Here is a 17,010-nt window from a genome sequence, read left to right as displayed (position 1 = left end):
CGTTAAGAAATATAAGATAAGATATTATGCAAAAATGTGCATAAATAGTTGCAGAATCTTGCATAAGATTATTGTACACAGAGAGGTATTTGGAAAATGTATATAAACATAGAGAAATGTATAAAAAAATATAAATCTCGAAAAAAATGGTAAGATTTGGCATGAGATATTAAATATTAGACAAAAACAGAAAATTCCCCGTCACGTGACCAGGTTCTGAGCCACTCCAGTTATACTCGTCCCTATTTTTGTATCAGTCAGTTTTATTTGTCCTTATGGATTTTATTTTGAGTTTATTTTATTCTTAAGTTCTACTAAAGTTCATCACAGAAACTGATTTTTGGTTAAACGTTGTAATCTTGTTTTTTTTCTACATAAATTTTTGCGTGAAATCCGTCATGATTACCAATGGAGCGACCGACATAACATCGCGGCCAAGCCGCGTAGACGGAAGAGAACAACTCCCTATAAGTGCAGCTGATGCATCAGGTGCAGTACGTCTTGTGACAAGCTGTTGTTGCTCGCCGCTCGACGGGGGTACAACTACGCAAAACAACAGCTTGTCAAGACAGGCTACCATAACACAAGCTCCAGGAACTTGTTGAGCCCATTCGTTCAAGGCAATTTAGTGTAATTTTCAGATCTATGTAATTGTCATATATACATACATGTATGTATACATGTATATATATATATATATATATATATATATATATATATATATATATATATATATATATATATATATATATATATATATATATATATGGAACATATGCTACGACTGCATTAACGTTGCTATGGCTAGTGGATATCAGTTCTTGGCTCCTAAGCCATTGGCAGAAGTAGATTTGCCAGCAGAATGGGAGGCTTGCAAAAAAGACTTTACACATTTGTTGGCAGCTATTGACAAGGATAAAGCTGATGACAAAGTCAAGATAGCACTGTTATTGCGGACTATTGGTGAGAGACGCAAAGACATCTACAAAACATTCACGTATGCAACTGGCAAAAGTAAAAACGTATTTGCTGATGTACTGGAGAATTTTGACAGCTTTTGCAAGCCAAGGCGTAGTCTGTTTAACTCAAGAGACCATTTTCTCAACTGCAAGCAAAATCATGCTACTATAGATGAATATCTGACTGAGTTGAAGAAAAGAGCACGCCATTGTGAGTTTGGTGAGCGGACCGAAACGTTGATATTACACACTCTGGTATACTAAGCTTAGACGATGCTAACATCGTTGCGAAAATTAGGCAGATGGAGAAAGTTGAATTGGACAATGTTGTAGAAATGTTTAGGCGTTTGGAAGAAGCAGTTAAATGTGAAAATAGTAATGAAAGTGTCTCAATAGATGCAGTTAGTGCGTACCGTGCGTACGCACGGTAGAACAGTGCGTACCGTTGAGTCGGTCAATCTAGAAAACACCAGTCAAGTAAATGCTCTAGGTGTGGAAGCCAAACCAAACATCCACTTGATGTGTGTCCAGCAAAAGGACAGATCTGTAGCAACTGATACAAGTTCAATCATTTTGAGAAATGCTGCTTTTCACCAAAGTCTATTGCTTGTAGCCAATGTGACTCTTTGTTTGTTGAGTGTGTGAATAGTTCTCAACCTAACCCAACAGACTGGACTACGGACATTGAGATCAATAACACAACAGTTTCAATGCTGCTAGATACAGGAGCAGAGGGCAATACACTTCCGGTACAAATAGTAAGCCAGATGAACCTACCAGTGCAACTTTGCAGCACCACTTTATATTCCTACTCTGGTGATCACCTTGTGCCATCAGGACAGGTTACAGCTACCGCTAGAATAAATGACAAAAGCTTACTTCTGAAGTTTATGGTTGTGCCAGAAGGTAGAAGAGCTGTTTTAGGTGGTGAAACATGTGTTAATCTAGGACTGTTGGCTAAACTCAACCAAATATACTCTACTACAAGTAAAACGGACAGTAACAATCATCTTAAGGATTACTCAGATGTATTTGATGGACTAGGCTGTATTGAGGCTGAGTATTCTATAAAAATAAATACTATCTACACTCCTGTTGTACACGCTCCAAGAGTGATACCCGAACCAGTTCAAGATAAAGTTATAGAAGAGCTTAGACAAATCGAATCACAGAGTATCATTGTCAAAGTAACTGAGCCAACTGACTGGGTCAATAGCTTAGTGCTGGTCAAGAAACCTGATGGTAGCATTAGGATTTGTATTGACCCAACAATCGTAAACAAAGCTGTAAAGCCGCACATTACCCATTGCCTACCATAGATTCCATTACTGCTAGGATGCCTGATGCTAAAATTTTTAGCGTATTAGCTGCTTATAAAGAGTTTTGGCAATTGAAACTAGACAAGCCTAGTAGCTTTTTGACAACTTTTAACGGCCCATTGGGTAGATTTGCATTCACAAGGTTACCTTTTGGTCCTGAACTGTTTCAGGCTGCGATAGAGAGGCTACTCGAAAGTCTGGATGGTGCGGCAGTGATCATGAATAGCATACTGATATATGCCGAGACTCTTGAAGAACACATTAAGAGACTTAAAGGTTGACTCGCAACAAAATTCACATTACAGTTATTTTGGTATCTAAAGATTTGCTATGTCTTACTCTGCCGTTTTGTAGGTTCAAAATATGTAGAAATGTGATTACAAGCCCCTAAAAACTCAAAAACGAACAGTTAATCGCGGCCATCACAAGACCGCTGTAGATTAGAATCTCTTTCCAAAATGGCTCAAATGGGAGGTAGTTGTACAATATGGCTTCTGTTTACACTTTCACGCAACCTCATTCCTCGAAATATTTTCACAAATATATTTTGCACATTCAATAAAACCATGTCTATTGTTCTTATACGGCTGTTTCATCGTCATTGTAATGCTGTCACTTTCAGCACTGATATCTTATAACCTACCGTAAAAATTCATTTAATTATTTAACCTTAGCTCGAAGGAGTACATATCATTGTCTGATAAACATGACGAGCCTGTTGGTCACCTGTGATAATTGAAAAATGCTGCAGAAATTATTCGCGAAGTATGGGCCACATGATCAGATTACGACTAGACGATTAGACCAAGCTGAAACAAAACTGTAGTAGTGAGCATCTATATTTGATACAGGGGTCTTCGGTAAAACCTGAAGTGTTTGTCATAAACTAGTGCTACGAGAAGTTTTATATTGAGCCTTTTATTGGCCTTTGAATTCACGTGATAACATCACATGTCAAAACAATAACCAAATGTAATGACTACGTAAAAGAAATAAACTGATTCCGATCTACGTCAGTTTCATGATGGCGGCGATTAACTGTTCGCTTTTGAGCTTTTAAGAGCTTGTAATCACATTTCCACATATTTTGCACCTACAACACATCAGAGTAAGACATAGTGAATCTTTTGGTACCAAATAACTGTAATGTGAATTTTGTTGCAAGTCAACCTTTAAGTTGGTGCTAGAACGATGCAGACAACATGGGTTGGAGCTAAACAAACAGAAGTCCCAGATTGCTGTATCTCAAGTGAAGTATATTGGACGTAATATTTCAGCTAACAGAGTAAAACCCGATTCGTGCAATGTTTCTGTCATACACAATCTGGAACCTCCAACAGACAAGAAAGAAGTGCAGAGAATAATAGGTATGGTTAACTATCTCACAAAGTTTGTGCCAAATCTTTGCGAGCATTTAGGTGAGCTGCGAATGATGACTGAGAAAGTCTCTGGCTTTATTTGGACTCAACAGCAGGATAAGAACTTCAGAAAAATCAAGGATGCAATTTCCTCAACGCCTGTTTTGAAGTACTACGATGTCACAATTCCTGTTCTCATTACAGCTGACTCTAAAAAGTCAACTATTGGGGCAGCAATCCTTCAAGACGGAAGACCAGTGGCATATGCCTCCAAAGCTCTTAAAAGCACAGAAAAAGATTGGTTTCAGATAGAGAAAGAAATGTGAGCTGCTGTGTTTAGAGCAGAAAACTTTCACAGATACATTTATGGAGAAAACTTTACTGTTGAAACTTACCACAATCCTCTTAGCAACATCTTAGGCAAACCGATTGACAAGATACCTCCCAGGTTACTCAACCTAATTTGGAGATTGATGCCATATGACGCTACTCTAAAAGTAACATACAAGTGGGGTGAAAAACTATATATTGCCGATACACTGAGCAGAGCTACATACAGAAAGAGTGAGCAGTTATTAGGTGAGGAAATTTTAAGTCTGAACTGCCTTCCTGTTCTACACTCTACAGAAAAACAGCAAGCTGAGCTTAGAAAAGCTACCTCTAGCGATAGTCAACTTTAAAAACTACACAGGGTGATTAGTGCTGGTTGGCCTGATAGTAGAAAAGAACTGGATGAGGATGTGAGACCATATTGGTGTGTACAACATTCTCTTACAGAATATGATGGTTTGGTATTCAAAGATCAACACATTGTTGTACCTAGAACTCTGAGGAAACACATGTTGCAAGTGATACACCAGCCTTACCTTGGTCAGACATTGTGCATCAAGAAAGCCAAGGATTTTGTGCACTTGTCAGAGATGTCAGCAGAAATTATAGATACTGTACAATCCTGTGATAAATGTAGTCAGTATCAGCGAAATAAAAAAAGAGACACTACAGCCTGTGGAAACACCAGAATTGCCGTGGGAGACTGTAGGAATAGACTTACTTCAACACAAAAATCAACATTTTCTCATAGTTGAGGACTATTACAGTGGATTTATTGAGTACTGGAAGCTGAACAATACAACTAGTTCGACTGTAACAGCTCGTGTCAAGTCAATCTTTGCTAGACAAGGGATATCTCTCAAAGTGGTTAGTGACAATGGGCCTCAGTTATCTAGCGGCATGTTTAAAGACTTCTTGTCTGCATGGCAATTTGAACCTCGTACCTAAAGTCCCCAGTATGCTCAATCAAATGGGCTAGCAGAATGTGCAGTAGGAATCCTCAACGGTCTGCTAGCCAAGTCAAATGACCCTTATCTGGCACTGATTCATTATCGAAACACGTCTAGAAGAGAGGGAATACCATCACCAGCAATGAGACTGCTTGGTAGAAGAACAAGAACACTTCTGCCTTCCCCAGAGGTAGCAAGGAAAACAAGTCAACATTAACCAGGCACATATGTTGGTCTCCAAGCAGCAAAGAGCTTAAAGGTCTTAAAGGTGCTCGAGACCTCACACCTTTAAGACCTGGAGACCATGTAAGGATACAAAACACTGCTAGCAATTTGTGGCTACTAGCAATGGTTCTAAAGAGAACTGGGTGAAGTTATGTGGTGAAAGATGTGGACACAGATGCTAGATATTGAAGAAACCGTAGACAGATTAGAAAGGACTTTGATATCAGAACACATATATCTATGGATATTCCCAATGAACTAGAAGAGTCTCAGCCAAGCACAGCACACGTAAATGGTGGAGATATCGGACATAACAGTGACACTGTACCCGCTTGTTCAAATCCAAACACTGCTGCCACACCAGCTCAACCAGCCAGGTTAGAACCTGTCCATCGCGGTTTGATGGTTATGTTATGTATTAATTTAGGGTACACCAGTGATTGACTTTTCATGTTGTGAAATCTGATGTTAAATGTAGTGCTTCATCTAGAATGTGTTTTTGTTCTTTTGTAGAAAGAGAGATGTGTTGAAGTTGTCTACACTATGTACTCTGGTTTTAGTTAGCTAACGTTTGTAATACCTATACTTTCGGTTTCCGGTTTTGGCATGCGGCCAATCGGCTTTCAATCTAAATAAAAGTTTACTCAACGATAGCGCTCATATACATATCTGCCAACTATCATGCATTGGGCGTGAGACTCATGCAATCACTCCTAAGAAAAAATGAAAATGCGTGAGAAATGCGCGAGATTTTTGCCCCAATTTCCACAATTTTATATATACTACCATTGATACATCAATTGCTCCAAAACCAAATCTCACGCATTGCCCCACTCTTGGGTTGGCATGTCTGCTCATATATTGTTTGTTAAATACATACCCCACAACATTGTTCAAGACAGACATGGCCATTGGCGTAAGATATATTTTATTACTTAGCTTTTACTACTTATTGTTACTTTGCTTTATTTTAGAATTTTGCTATCTTTGTATTAGGTTTTGGTTCATGAGAATAAAGAATATTTTTATTGCTACATTCACATCTCAGAACTAGCATAGTTAGACTTGCACTAAAGATCTGAGTCAAGTCCTATAAATTGAACTCTCAACTCTTGACAACTATAACAAAACAAGGCGGCTTGCCTTTGAGACTAATCATAAAAGCATAGTCTGGATAGAACGGGACATCGTAGTTACTAATCAATGATGTTAGTGCGGTGTTGGTGCTTAGGTGTCGATGTTAGTGCGAGTGTGTGAATTCCTTAAATACCACACATAACAGTAGCATACCTTAATTTTACAATTTCATAATTGTAAGTGGCATTGATTAAAATTTCATTATTTTGAAGAAAATACGCTACAGAAGCAAAAACATTTAATTAGCAGACTTGTAAAAGCAAACTTATAAAAGCAAACTTATAAAAGCAAAGTTATAAAAGCAAAGTTATAAAAGCAAAGTTATATTTCAATTAGAGTTTCAAAGACAAACACAGAAATGCCCCACTGACTATTACTCATGCTATCAGCATAAAAGCAAAACACCAGTCAATACAATTTGAAGCCTCTATGACTTTTTCTACTGAATCATTGTAACGCTAATGCACCTCAGTTGCTTAATTTAGAAAGTCATTTTTATTGTCTTAGGACAACTGTGTAAAATTGTATATGGAACAAACTCCGAGTAAATTGATGATGAGAATTTGAACAAGCATTTCCTTTACTGTGGGACAAACACAAATGTGCTACTTTATTGTCAACATTAATTATTGTGACATTTAATTGTTTTGCTGAGAACATTTCTCTCAAGTTGCTGGGTTTTTATACATGTACTTGTAGAATGCTTGGTGTTGCACGGGAATTAAAACTCAGCTTATAAACAGTGACAGGTAATGTAGTTGCTTGCCACTTGCCATTAGACTGGCACATTGCCAATAACTAATTTGAATAAGCTAGTTGGTAAACTTATTAGTAAACTTACTAATAAGAGCGGTAGGATATGTGTATTTCCACCCACATAGCCACATATATCGACCAAACATCAATCTCGAGTAGCCTAATTGGTAAAATATTTGCCTGAGGAGCTGCACGTTCTGAGATCAAGTCCAGCATAAAACGGATATTTCATTCTTAAATTTTAATAGCTATAGATGGACAAACCGAAACACACACAAACTTTGAGATATATATATATATACATGTATATAGATATATACATTTTATACAGATGCATAACCATTGACTGTACCTCAGCATTATATGAAAACAAACAGCATAAAGTTACAGCCAAACGTATAAGTGACCAGCTTATAAAAATGGGTGATAACCAATTCATTTTAAAATGCATTGGTTTGGTTAGTGATTAGACCATTCATTTGAATTCTTAGTTATGACAGTTGAAATGTTTTTTTGCCATAATTTTTAAAGGGATAGACCGTCAGCACTTCTCAAATTTTCTCATCCTTATCATTTATTTTGAAGCTGTACTGCACAACATTATCGACTTTGTAATTCAACTCTCCATGCACAAAGTGAATGTCTGCTCTTTTGCATTTTGTCAACAAAAAAAACAATAATGATTTACTTGGTACACAAGAGAATGATCGTAATTGAACAGTGTTGCGAACACGTAGAGGTATGTCGCCAAGTCATCTTAGTACTCACATACATGTATTATATGTATGATTGCTAGAGTGCTCTTTCTTCATCGTTAAAGGAATGAATCCTTTAACGATCCTTCATAGTTAAAGGATAGTTAATCTATCTTCCAGATAGATTAAATTCGTATCGTGTATTTGGGCAGATGCGCCTTCAAAAGTATGCGCTAACAGAGTTGTCAAACCTACTTAGATTCTTTAATATATTACTTGCAAACATTTCACTGGAAAACTCGTGATTGTTAAAACAATACTTTTGATTTGTTGTGAGTGTATATCATAATTTTTTACATTGTATTGTTAAAGATATATCAATGAATAAAGTGAAACGCGAGGCAAGCCAATTCTTATAGACTGAGCAGTTTTGCCTTGAACACCATATACAGAGAAAGCTATAACAATTATGCATAATATAGAATATGCACTGCTGCAATACTTAAGACAACGGCAGCTTTTACAGCGCTGCAAATTGACAAGCACCAAAGCATAAATACTAAAATCGAAAGCTGATAACTCCAATTAGGAATAGTTAAAATGACTCGGTTTGTTTTAAGCATTGGCATAAAATACCAGAATGACAAAATATTGTAAATAACTTCCAAAATTTACAATCATATATGTGAATGGAATTGCCCTATTGCGCACATGCCATGATTACTGGCCAGTAGTTACAAGCTTGATGCAATTGTGACTGTAGCAACCACTTACACTACAGTAGCAGTCACTACTTGTGGCAATAGTAGTTAAGCACAACATAATAAAATATTTTGAATTCGCAAATGAATAAGAATAAAAGTAAAAAAAACCTTTTTGTCATGAATAAAAATAGTCAGCTAACAAAAGCAAAATCCTGCAGCTGATTTGATCAAGCATTGCAAGTAAACTGACACAATCAGAAATACTCCAGGTTTTATACTGAAGAAGGTTTAGGGTTCCACAGATTGTCCAAGCTAAGCGAGTAGTCTTTGGTCTCACTCATCAGCACTACAACAGAGGATAGAAATGCTAAGCCTTTCAATCATCGACAATTTCATTTGAAGATGGTTTGAACTAGTGCTGGGCATGGGTACGAAAACTCGTTGGACTCGCGGGTTTACCTTCTCTCGAGTATCAGGTAATAGAAATTGCGAGTATTTCGATCTTGCGGGTTCGGGTTTTGGTACACGGATGCGTCGAATAGAGTGGATAAAAACTCGGTCTATTGCGCCCTGCTCTCTAAACACTGTTTAATAACCTGTTAACCCTTCGAACACTGGCCTTATTTGTCATTGCGTGTTAGCAACCCTGGGCAATCTGTCCAACGATCTGAAGTTTTTAAACTTTTATTATATATATCTGAACGTGCTCATGATACAATGATATTAAGTAAAACACTAGTATAAAAGTCAGGCAGCCCACAGCAAATGTCATCAAACAGAAAAAGCAGTACTTTATCATTATTCCGGCTAAAACTATAAAAGTTTGTATAATTTTAAACAACTCGTAAAAACATTTACATTAGCATCATATCCATTGAGCACATGTTCATCATTATTTATGACTCAAAATATACTGGAAAATTATAATTAGTTTTATAAAGTTTTTTATTTGCATCACAATCATTCATGGCCTACCAACAAATGAGTCGTGTCAATTTTTTCGCGATATCGTTCAAATAAAGTTTGTTATTAAAACGAAGGAAGTAGGTAAAGATATTTGAAAACTTATAAATGGGAGTAAAATTTCTGGTCTAATATCTTGTGCAAAAATTAATTTGATTGATTTACACTGTTACTTAGAAACGGCTTTTGTAACCAAAGCCATGTGAATGCCGGAATTCTGGCCAATAGAGATTTTGACACACCCTACGCCATGCCTGAAAACTGACAGTTGGGGTTCAAACTTCCAAGGGTAAAGGCTGCGAGCACGAATATCGATTGTTAGAAAATAGTAAAAAACAATAAATAAATTGGGAATAGAATTATAATTGCATTGTAAATTTGAAAATATGTCTGATGTTTGGAAATTTTAGACATAAAACCATATCAACAAACCCGATACCCGAAAAACCCGTTGGCCAAAAAGTACTCGTGCCAAGCACTGGTTTGAACTACATTCAACAGATAAGTCGTATCTATAAGTGTAGAAAATCATATGATGCTACATTGTAACGCAATATTTATAAGGGTTCCATCAGCTACAAACATCTACTTGGTTTTTAATTTGTCAAACAAAATTTAAAGAAAAACTTGAGGATTTTTTAATGAAGAAAGTGTGAGTCAACGGCACTGAGCAAAACTCAGTCATACATTCCGATTACTATCAGTTAATGCGCTTAGAACACTAAAGCCTTACAACAAATTGTTAGCCATCATTTAAAGGTTGACTTGCAATAAAATTCACATTACAGCTATTTGGTACCAAAAGGTTCACCATGTCTTACTATGTTGTGTTGTAGGTGCAAAATATGTGGAAATGTGATTACAAGCTCTTCAAAGCTAAAAAAGAAACAGTTAATCGCAGCCATCACAGAAACGCCATAGTTTGGAATCTCTAAATCTCTCTAACCTCTAAAGGGTTACTAACATCAAATTTAAAACTTTTTTATTAGCAAGTACAGATATTAATTTATCATTTGAGATTTTGTTTGCTGTTTTAGGTGATCTGACTGCCTGGATGTTTTAAAATTAAAATTGGCAGCGCTAAGAAAATTGGCAGCGCTCAGAAGACAAGACGTCTCAAAAATGAATTAAGTGGCCGTGTCTCCTGTTTGTCACTCTCATAATGACATCGGCTATTGTGCTCAAGCTGCAATGTTACGCGTCTCTGTTGATATATATTTTATTTTGTATTTGCTAATTATAGTCAGTATAAACTTCAAATATAGCTTCACATACATTTCTATAGATGTTTCTAATAATTTTAAAGATTTGTTGGTTATACATTATCTCTTTTTTCCTCTAAATGCGGTGTAAACAGGTAAATACCCGATGCCGATGAGAATGTATATTTATCAATAATAAACAATAATTATGCATGACTACTGACATCATTTTTGAAAAAGTGTTGGTGCGGCTTTTTCGTCTGAGCGTTTTAACCGCGAACTAATTTTACAAAATTTAATCTTGAAACATTACGGCTGTCAGATCACTTGAAACCTTGAAACAATAAAAACATTTCAAATGATAGAAAAATATCAATACTTTCTGATACTCTTTTGACATTTGAGGTAAGTTAGCATGTTAAAAAATGGAAAGTTTGAAAAGTTAATTAAGATAGGCAAACCATAGAGATAACTAAGACAATAGAGTTGACTAACATTATAGTCAACTATCACTAAGTACACATACAAAACAACAGAATTAACTAACCTCTCAGTGGAACCATTGAGGTCTTGGTAGGATGACCTGGATTGCTTATATAGGCAATAGTGCTGGACCATGAATATTATATCAAAAATAATGGACAGAGCTCCCAACCAAAACTTTACCGGATTCAGGAAAATGGAGGCCCAGTCATCTGCAACAAAAGCACGGGATGAATATACATACATATGAAAGAGTGTTTCTAGCTAAAGCTATGTTGAGTTACCATAACTACACAGCTATATGGCATAGAAACAATATAAAACCTAATCCTAAATTGCCAGATAAATGGGTCATAGCCACAATCCCCGCTCATCTAGCAACGTTGTGCCTACAGCTCCATAGATTTAAACATTTCTATGAAGGGGATGAGTGATACAAGTTGTGTGCATTATACTTTTTTCTTCATGTCCACTGATAAGGTTTAGACGAATGGTTTGTGATTTTCTGAAATATGATTATGTAGTAGTAGGAAAGTAGAGTGAGTAGCGTTGTTCATTACCTTCTGTGAAAAAGAGCTGAAGTATGCTATCTATGTGATTAATTTGATGGCTGCAGGCCATGCAAGTACATAGGAGATGTAGGTACAGCCAAGCTCACATATACATGTAATTTTCAGTGGTGGAGAGGATGATCTACTTTAAAGATTGCAGCGCTTGACCAGACACATAAGTTGTAGAGAAACATAATTTAAAAGCTCCCGCTTGTCAGACGCCTGCAAGTGGTGCAAAGAGGAAACCAGAAGCATTCTCGCTCAAATAAAAAAATTTCTCACAATACTTTGCAAGCTGTTCGCATGAGTCCGAGATTATTTTTGGCATGACACTTCAACATTGTGGGATAGTTTAGTTTCGCTAGAATTCTGTGCGTTGTCAAGCAGTATTTTGACGCTTTGTGAACACAGCAACAGTCTATCATACAAGACTTGGAGCATCGCTTTAGCATCTCTTATATATGTTGGGAAGTGTATGTGAGCTAGACTTTACTAGTAGACCATAATATTACAAGTGGTTGCTTGTAAACAGCACTATTATGAGCACTATTATACATTGTTGAGTTAACAATGAGAGCACTAATTTCAGGGTGACATAACTCTATGAATATTCTACTGTCTAAGGCTCATAAAGTACTGACTATTGTTATGCTTGGAAATCAATGTCAATCACTAAAACCGCTGCAAAGTACAGTCAAGCCTCCAACATCCATTCTCCTCAACACACCCATTTTCTAAGACAGGCGTAACATTTGAGTACCGTACTTTTTAAACTATCAGCCGCTACTTTTTTCTGATGTTTTGAGCCATGCGGCTTATAAAAGGATGCGGCTATTTTGTGGTTTTTTTCTATCACCGCTAGGGCGCATACCGAAATCTCCGGTTAGTGCGCCTTCAGCGACGAAAGAAAAGACAAAACAGTGCCTAACGGTACTGCTCCCGTTAGGCACTGGGTTAAAAAGCGTCAGTTAATACAGAAAAGTGTCTAACGGTACTGTTCCGTTTTAATCAGCAAAGTTGCTGCCGTGTTAAAAAGCACCATCCTGAGTTCTGCTGCCTATACAAAGGTGCGGCCTATGTATTGTTTTATTATCGTTTTTTTAAATAAAGCAGATGCGGCTTATATAGGGGTGCGGTTAATAGCCCGAAAAGTACGGCAAATATTTTTTCTGACATACCAAGTCATTTCCTACGTTTGACTTCCGAATTTTCTGAAAATAAATCCCAACTGACAGTAACTCTGAAACCCTTGTAGTCATTTCTCGGTCTGCCATCAAGTTAGCATACCAATTCCGACATACAATGTAGAACTTGGACAACTATTTGACACAACCTCCCAAGAAATATTTATCGCTCGACATCTAAAGCTTCTCGAAACATTGCAGTTTTGTAAATCGGTACATTGGTCAGAAAGTCTTCCCACTGTTTGGCTCTATGACGTTCGAATCATTTTGTGAATCATATTAAACAAGTATAAAAACCATGTAGAAAATAAAAATAAAATCTACAAACAATAAAAATACCTTAATTTTAATTAAATTTAGTGTGAGTAACAATTAGTCATGCTAAATACTTATATCACTCACTCTATCTCCAAACCTATACATTACTGAGCCTACTTTTTTGTTTACCTGTCTCTATAGTAAAGTAACAATAAAAACCTATTTTTACTGGTTATCATTTTATTAATTTAATTTTTAACATGCAATTTTGAGTTTTGCATTTAGATTTTTACATAGGTTTATATGATATATTCATTTTAATGCAATATGTGATTGCTTAAAATGCTTATCAATGTTTCTTAGAATCCAAAATTAATCAATTCAAACAAAAAGTATTCCTAAAGTAACAGCATATTCAACATACAGCGGTTTGGAAATTTAAAGCAAAACTGAGTAATCATAAACCGAAATCAAGCATTATTTTTTATACCCGATCAGCTAACAAGACAACCAAATGTCTCAGAACACTACATAGTAATATCTTGGACAGAAAGATGTTTGAAATATAAATACCTATTGTATACAACAAGTGACTTCTCAGTAAAGGCATATTTCATCACTAACCAACATATTGTCGCTTCAAGCATACATTAGTTGACTTCTACGAAGCCCGAAGTACATGAAAATTACCTAGTCGTGAATCAAACCTGCTTAAAGAAGTGCGTTCTACAAGTTTACATGCATCAATTGAAGAGGCACTGAATGACTTACTAAAGTTGTAGGCAAGAACAAACATCTGCAAGATGCTGCAAGAACCGCCAGTAAAATCTAACAACACATTGCCGATACTCCAGCCCACCGTGCTCTTCCGCTTGAAGTTCATCCACGCCTGTAAAAAGGTCAGATAAGCATTGATGGCACAGACTAAAAATTAATATATATTTCTCAAAGCTTGGGTGTCTGTGTGTGTTGCTGTGCCTGTCCAGCTACAGGTATACAAATCTTGGATTAAAATTCCACATTCTGATACATTTGAACTCTTGGAGATTTAACCGCAAGTTTTAAATCCACCACTGAGCTATACAAGGCATATTGATTAATGACATTATCATATACCGTATAACGTATGCATACGCTAAACGACATATTATTTGAGCATTGCGGCCACACGTTATGATGCTCCTGCTATAAAATTCTTTTTGGCCTAACTCTAGAAAACACGACGCTTTCTCGATATTTTTTCGTTAGGGCGAATTTTTTCTGCCGCATGATATCAACAATATATTTTCTCAAAATTAAAATTTGGTGATTTGTGTACTGATTATATCCGATATTTAATAGATATGCATTGCTCGCCATGGCGAGTTCAGCGTTATCCGTTATGGTAAATACAGATTCGCAAACGGATAAATGATAAAATTTTAGTTCAAAGTTTGAAGTTTACTAAAATACATGCTAAAACTTCCTTCGAGTATGTTTTTAGTAAGCTAAATTCATTTAACTTAGATTCAGGGTTTATGTTATTGGTCTGTCTCGAAGGTAAGAACTCTCTACGTAGTACATTGTAATTTTATATTATCGTGCAGATCATAACCACAAAATGCACTAAAGTCATTGTAGGCACCTACAGTATAGTTGCTAAGGTTAACATATTGTTTTGTTACTATTTTTTAACGATGATTTTGATAATCTTTACCAGGAGGTGATTGCATTAAATAATTACAATGGGTTTCCATACCACTCTATGTATGCCTATAGCATACGATATTTTCGCACGCAAACACTGGCGTGCAAAAATTGGCATGCAAATTTTTGCACGCCAACGCTGAAACAAACTAAAATCATGTAGTTGTATACCAAATAATTTTTCATTGCAATCGTAGCAAAACAGACTATATTTAGCCATTACTTGCTAATGATTTCACATTTACATTTAAACACCTTTAAATTTTTATGTTTTTTCCTAATTTATTTCAATGAAACACTTATTTCAAGTCATGAAATTTAAAAGTTACAGTTGTTTGAAGAAGTTTAAAAACCTTTATAGTTGTTCAATTTTTTTCTTCATTTATTTTAACTGCAATAAAATGCGGTTCTCATGATATGAAGTTTAAAAGTTAGAATGGTTAATGTTGTATATGTTAAATAAAAATAAATTTTCTGTCCAAAGACTTTTTTATTACCTGTGCAACGCCAGGCATTCATCTAGTTATAAGTATACAAGTAAAATTACTAAAGGGGAGCGATTACTATTTACAAATAAAAATATTAAAACTACAGTCACACTGACAATACTGTCTACTGGTACCGAAAGACTAACCATTTTCTACTATAAGATGAAAATCAACAATTTCCTACTAATTTATGACAAAAAATGACACTACTACAGTATGTTGGATTGTCTTTGCAATAGGAATTAGTGATGCTAATCTACACCACCTGTCTAACCTATACAAGGAATGCCTAAGCTCAGAAGGATTCACCAACTTCTGCTAAATTGCCACCTAGCGGTAAAGGGAAACTATAATAGCAACTCAGCAAGAGCTTACCTGAGGAATGTACTTGATGACAGTTATGCCGAGTTTAACATACGATAAAGCGTAGACCAGACTTAACCAGTTGAAGCCAGTTACTGTTGGCACCACAGCTACTATGATGAATATGAGCGCAGCAAGGGCGCACAGGCTAAGGATGGCTTTAGTCACATGGGACACTCTCTGGCCTCCTCTCTACAATTAATAATAATGAACAACATAGAATATTTTAATCACCACGAGCCTTTTTCTGATTAGAAGAAGACTTATGGAGATGGTAAACATTCAACACAAACACTGATTATCTTTTACCAGCTTTAAGATGATCTTATACAAAATGTTAGTAGATTTTATCAAAAAGTATCGGAATTTTTCTAGCATTTGCGATTGTTTTTAATGCTTGAGATAAACGACTGCCAGGATGTTTCAAGATTGAAATCGATAAAACATGATTGTGGTTAAAACACTTGGAAGGAAAATACATGCGAAATGACGTCATTAGTTGTTATCGTTGCGATAATCGACATCGACTATTGCATTCAAGTTGAAGCGTTATTTGAAGCTCTATTCTGTCGTTCTCTTTACAATTATAGGCATCGTAATAACATTTTCGCTTGACCTGAGCGTTTTAATTACGATCGAGTTTTATTGATTTTAATCTTGAAACATCTTGGCAATTAGATCACCTCAAACAAAATCGTAATTGATCAAAAAAAATAATGATACCTTTTGTTAAAATCTACTAAAATTTTGTGCTAGCTCATCTTTAAAAGGTAACGTCAAATTTGCCATTTATTTAAACCAGATAAATGATAAGATAAATGATAATAGGCTATACAAGGTTTACGCCTTGTTACATAAATACAGAAGAAAACAACGTGAAATTTGCGCAAACACTTTATTATTGAGTAGAAAGAGCATGCATAAAGCTGGTTCTGTAGATAGTCATAGTGAGTGAAGATACGCTGAGGAGAGAACCGAGATCCTTCTTTCATAATCTTACAACTTCACTAGACCGCTTCAGAAACTGTACCATTATAAATAATTTTTATTGATGTATCGTTAGTGTATTGATTATATATTGATTATGTATTATGGGCCATCAAAGATTTGTAATGGCAATAGCTTTTGTACAGCTGTTTACACTGCTATACCCTTGAGCCATGAGGTTTTGGCAGGGTCTTCCGAAAATCCAGCCAAAACTTCATAGCCTTCACCTGGCTGAAGCATGGCAAGATCGGTCAATCTATTGTATTAATGCAATGAGTCATTTAGTAGGTCAGCGTGTGTAGCCACAGCCTATACCTACACTACATATGGTAGATGGGCTTTTAGTATGATACATTTTATTGACTCTCGCTGATAATGGAACTTTGGGAGACCAGTTTGAATAGACATTTGC

At 36.0% G+C, this 17,010-nt stretch overlaps 2 protein-coding genes across 2 annotated transcripts in view; one reads left to right on the top strand and one right to left on the bottom strand.

Moving 5' to 3' along the window:
* The first annotated feature begins 800 nt into the window (after positions 1-800).
* Positions 801-5,709, top strand: LOC137394001 (uncharacterized). The gene is made up of 8 exons (XM_068080717.1): positions 801-1,195; positions 1,573-2,233; positions 2,449-2,554; positions 3,556-3,958; positions 4,734-4,833; positions 5,076-5,222; positions 5,346-5,518; positions 5,655-5,709. The coding sequence occupies exons 1-8, from the start codon at positions 801-803 to the stop codon at positions 5,707-5,709; spliced, it is 2,040 nt and encodes a 679-aa protein (XP_067936818.1).
* Positions 5,710-8,075: 2,366 nt separating this feature from the next.
* Positions 8,076-17,010, bottom strand: part of LOC137393298 (uncharacterized) — a 34,448-nt gene continuing 25,513 nt past the window's right edge. Inside the window, exons 8-11 of the mRNA XM_068079784.1 lie at positions 15,624-15,803; positions 13,846-13,963; positions 11,146-11,293; positions 8,076-8,779 (exon numbers count right to left, since the gene is read on the bottom strand). Of these exons, the coding sequence (XP_067935885.1) occupies positions 8,767-8,779; positions 11,146-11,293; positions 13,846-13,963; positions 15,624-15,803 (459 nt within the window). The 3' untranslated portion in view covers positions 8,076-8,766. The remainder of the gene's footprint in view (positions 8,780-11,145; positions 11,294-13,845; positions 13,964-15,623; positions 15,804-17,010) is intronic.

The sequence above is a fragment of the Watersipora subatra genome, chromosome 4, assembly GCF_963576615.1.
Source record: "Watersipora subatra chromosome 4, tzWatSuba1.1, whole genome shotgun sequence".
Classification (NCBI taxonomy): Eukaryota; Metazoa; Bryozoa; class Gymnolaemata; order Cheilostomatida; family Watersiporidae; genus Watersipora; species Watersipora subatra.
Note: the sequence above shows the minus strand (reverse complement) of the source record. Positions and strands in the feature narration are given on the sequence as shown.

Coding starts and splice junctions, on each gene's coding strand:
- LOC137394001 (XM_068080717.1), top strand. CDS start 801: ATGGCTAGTGGATATCAGTTCTTGGCTCCTAAGCCATTGGCAGAAGTA. Junction 3,959..4,733: donor TTTCAGATAGAGAAAGAAAT/GTGAGCTGCTGT, acceptor GGACTATTACAG/TGGATTTATTGAGTACTGGA. Junction 5,519..5,654: donor ACACCAGCTCAACCAGCCAG/GTTAGAACCTGT, acceptor GTTCTTTTGTAG/AAAGAGAGATGTGTTGAAGT.